Below are 4,433 nucleotides of genomic sequence, written 5' to 3' on the forward strand. Positions count from 1 at the left end.
GGGGGAGAGGCGTGTATTGTTGGCGTGCAGCGTAAGGGTCGGTGCTCCAGCCAATGGCGCAGCTGGTTGCTCGACTACTGCGCCGTGTTTGTTGGTTCAGCAAAGCCGCAGGTCAGACAGGCCCAGATAGTGGCTTGTCTGTGACCTGCATCAATTCAAGCATTGTTTGACCCCTAAAACCAACTGCAGAGGCACCAAACCGCACGGAAATTGCTATCTCCTGCCAGCTGCCAGCTGGCCGGCGCGCACCACCAGGGGGAAGACGTCCAGCAGCAGCAGCAGCGCGTTGCGGCGGACGGCGGCGTTGGCCGCGGACAGCGCCCTGGACGGTGGCGGCAGGGCGAAGCAATGGGGCTTTGGGCCGGTGCAGGCTAGCGCCTCGTGACAGTCCATCAAGACACATCTGAAGCGTGTGAACAGCCAGGAATAATCACGCCAACCAACAGCTGCATGCAAACTAGCACACTCCCTCACACGCCCACACAAACGCGTGCTTGCACGCTCACTCGCATGCACGCGCAAACACGTACACACACGCGATCGCGCAGGTGCAAACACACACACACACACACACACACACACACACACACGCACACACACACACTCTCCCTCTCTGTGATGCGCGCCATCATTCACTCACATGAAAACACAGCAAACCGTCCCGCCCACCTGAACAGCACTGGCTCGTACAGGCGCACCAGCGCGCTGTCCAGCGCCCCGCTGCCGCCCCCCGCCGGCCCCAGCCTCTTGGCCTCGTGCAGCTGGTGCAGCACCACCAGGATGCTGGAGGCCAGCCCCTTGGACGACGCGTGGAGGCACGCCTTGGCAAAGCCCTGCAGGAGGGCCGGCAGCAGTGAAGAAACTTGATGTTTCAGCTTGGAAAGCAACGCTTCGCCTGCCGGAGCAGACGCGCCAGCCTGCAGCCCGCTTCATCCATGCGGTTTCGTCGCGTTATTGAAGCTTGACACGCTTCAAAAGCTTCAGCATGGCCAAGGGTCTCTTGAGTTGATATGGTGGCGGTGTGCCAGCGGGGGCGCAATCCGGACGGGTGCGCATGCCGCGGGCGCACCTGAATGAGGGTGGCCTCGATTGCGGCGCTGCAAGGCCCCGTGGCCTCCCTCCAGCCGCGCAGGATGATCTCGCCCACAGCCTCCAGGAGCCACTGCTTGCCGGTCACGACCTGGCGGGGGGCGGGAAACAGGTCAAGGCAGGCTTCGTCAGGCGCCGTGGATGACCGCTCGGGCGCAGGCGCAGGGCGCAGGGCTTGCACATGCTCGCCCACTGGGGGGGCTGCGGCGGGGAGGCACCTCCGCTGCCGGGCAGGGCTTGCTCATGCTCGCTCACTCAGGGTTGCGGCGAGACGGCACCCTCGCAGCCGAGCATGTGTGCTCTTGTGTCGCGGTGCGTCCCCAATTCCATTCTCACACGCAGCACCTTGCAGAAATGCCGTGAGTTCAAACACCTGGCCCAAAAATCACACGCAACTGCCGAGCCATGCAATCCTCCAAGCCGCGCAATCCCATCAGCTGCGCCGCCCCGTCGGCCTCGAACCCCCCTAGGCAGCGCCGCACCATGTTGCGCATGACGGAGGCCACCTCCGCCACCAGGCTCGGGTGCAGCGTCAGGACGTGCGCCAGGAAGCGCCGCCCCTCCGGGCGCCGCAGGAACAGGGAGCTCTTGGCGGCCTGCAGCAGCAGGCGCTTCATGTCTGCGCACGCGCGCGTGCGAACGCGTCGAGGGGGAGGGCGAGCGCGTTGGTCAGCAGTTTCAACTTGAGCCGACATATAGGGAGGGCACCCCAAGGTTGATGCGCAGCGCGCTATGAGCCGGAAGTTGAGGCACCATTGCAGGCGAGCTCACCGTCGATCGACTCGTCCTCAAAATCCAGCAGGCCCAGGGCGTGCCGCATGTCAAGGCAGGGCTTCACGCTGCACGCGCGCCCCTTGGTGTCCGTCAGGGCGCGGATCTGCGGCGCAACGGATGTCTCATAGTTCACGAATCAGCATGCAAGTGCACGGCAGAGCTTCCAACGGCAGTCGCACGTGCGGCCGGGCTCTTTGGTGCGGCGCTCATTAAGCAGCAAAGCCACGCCGCCGCTGTTTGCAGAGTGCAGGAGCGCGGGAGGCGCATGAGCAACAGGTGGGGCTTCCTCGTCCCTGCAAATCCCCCCTTGCTGTATCTAGGTCCCTCAGCAGTCCCTGGGGCCCGTTGCCCCTGCTCCCCCCCCCCAAACCCGCCGGTCCACCAGAAGGAAGGGGAGCGTCTGGGAGAGCAGCTCCTCCTTGTCCGGGCCCCCCACAGCCCACCACGCACAGCAGAGCCGCGCGACGGCGTCCTGCACGGCTGGGCACAGCTCCATCGCCTGCGGGGGCACCACAGTCAAGGGAGCATTTTACCAGTGCAGGTAACTTTGCTTTCATCTCTTGATAATCTTGGGTTTTTAGAAAGGGTCAGTGGGGGTAGGTTTGCGCAAATCACCACCCACTCAGGGCGCGGTGCGGCGCTGGTGGCAGTCGCTCCATCTGGCGCCCTGTGGCGTTCCGCCGCTGGCAGGTCAACCATCCCGCTGCCCTTCCGCACATGCGTCTGCTGTGCAGCCGAGAGCACCCGGCTATGCTGCAAATGTGCGCACCAGTAGCGCGTGCGTATGCAGCAGCTGAGCCGCCTCGGCCAGCGCCGCAGGCGCAGACTCGCGGGTCACGGCCAGGACTTCGTAGGCCAGCAGGGCCGCCAGGCGCAGCGCGTCAAACGCCAGTGACTGCGCGTTTCGGCAGCAGGTGGTGGCGTAGAGTGGCACCGCACTTGCAGTGAAGGGGTGGTGCATCGGTGTGTAGCGGTGGATTGTGCCGGTTGGTGGTTTGTCCCCCTGCTGCTGCATACTTTGCCACTGCTGCGCCTGGTGCCAGCTGGGATGCTATTGACGCTGTGGCTGAAGCACCTCAACGTCATCGGCAGCGCCGGGTTGCACTCGTTGAGCTCACCATTGACTGCGTTGGGTCCGCATCCTCGCCCTGCGCCTCTGCCTCTGCCAGGGCCGTCTGCAGCAGCTGCAGGGCCTCCTCCGCCTGCAGGTATTTGCGCACAGGGATAGCCGCAAAACCTCCGATCCACTATCACCGTATCCACCACCGCGTCCCTCCAACATCACACGCACAGGACGCTTTACAGGACACAACACAGGACGAAGCGTTGTTGAGGTCGTGAGGCGTCGCTGCAGCGCAGCCCGAAGCAGATGCGCTCATGTCACCTGGTGCCGAATACCCTCTGATACGGCTGCCAGCTTTGCACGCGTGGCGGCCTGCAGCCCTTCCTTGACCTCAAGTGCGGCCTGGGAGAAGCGCGCAGTGCCGCACATGGTGAACACGCGTCAGCGTGGTGCAGCTCAGCACAGTCCCTCTGCATAGAGAATCTATCACGGTACTCACATGCTTGCCATAGGCCTTAACAAACGCCTGCGTGTCGAGCTCCTTCAGGCCCTCCGAATCGGTGTTGATTAGGGATGATCCGTTCATCCTTGTCACTCACTTAGACCAAGCTCTGGCCTGTCCACTTATAACAATAACACAGCTGAGCACTGCATTGCGCTCACGATCAACGATCTAAGCAGCTGTCGTCGTTCTTGACAATAATTTGGGCTGTGGAAATTTCAAAATTGATACAGGATGTCCTGCACTGCCAGGATGAAAGGGCTGCGTGGCTCGGGACATCTTGAAGCTTTGAACTGCGACAAATGCCACACACACCGGCCGCAGGGGCGCGTGTGCGGCTCTGCATCGCATTAATGCTAGCCATAAACACTTGATCGATCGCGTGCTGATGGCAGGCGCGGAGGCCACGACCGGGCAGCTCGGAGCTTGGCCGCGCTGAGCCCCGTGTAGCACGCTTTTGAGCATCAACATACACGCATAAATTGCAAAAATCCCTTTTCTTCACAAACAAAACGACCAAGGACCGCACGTCGGTCGCGCCGCGTTCATTGTACAGGGGGGGGCGCATGGGGCGGTCGCGCAGCAAAAAACTGGGGTGCCCGCGTTCTGAAGATCCTGAAGGAGACCCCCCTTGTGTTGAATCTTGCGCAGGGACGCACTGAAATCATTTTGAAGCTCTTTATTTTTACCATAGAGGCTGTTCAATGGCAGGGCGCAACGCAGCACGCGCTGCGCCATGCCGCTGGCCAGCAGCATGCAGCGGGCTCGAAGGCCAGGAACGCGCTGCACCCACCCTCCCTGGCGGACTAAACAGGCAGTCCATGACGTACGGGCAAGACGCGGCCCCTGCCGAGGCACGGCCCCATGGCATGGGCGTTGAGGGCCCTGGTGTGTGCGCAAGGGGGTGGATGGAGGGAGGCTGCCCCGAGGCATGGTGGACAGTCTCATGTCCATTGTTGTTTGAAATCTTTGGGGGCGTTTGCGTAGGCGGCCGCAGGAGGCTCC

General features: G+C 62.6%; 1 protein-coding gene across 1 annotated transcript; it reads right to left on the minus strand.

Moving 5' to 3' along the window:
- Positions 1-213: 213 nt before the first annotated feature.
- MNEG_5705 (Condensin-2 complex subunit G2) lies at positions 214-3,512 on the minus strand (the record flags this gene model as incomplete). The annotated part of the gene is made up of 10 exons (XM_014045818.1): positions 214-322; positions 670-833; positions 1,070-1,180; positions 1,572-1,708; positions 1,861-1,966; positions 2,234-2,362; positions 2,633-2,758; positions 2,982-3,065; positions 3,248-3,328; positions 3,426-3,512. The coding sequence occupies 10 exons, from the start codon at positions 3,510-3,512 to the stop codon at positions 214-216; spliced, it is 1,134 nt and encodes a 377-aa protein (XP_013901272.1).
- Between the last annotated feature and the right edge of the window lie 921 nt (positions 3,513-4,433).

This window comes from Monoraphidium neglectum, assembly GCF_000611645.1.
Source record: "Monoraphidium neglectum strain SAG 48.87 unplaced genomic scaffold scaffold00869, whole genome shotgun sequence".
Taxonomy (NCBI): Eukaryota; Viridiplantae; Chlorophyta; class Chlorophyceae; order Sphaeropleales; family Selenastraceae; genus Monoraphidium; species Monoraphidium neglectum.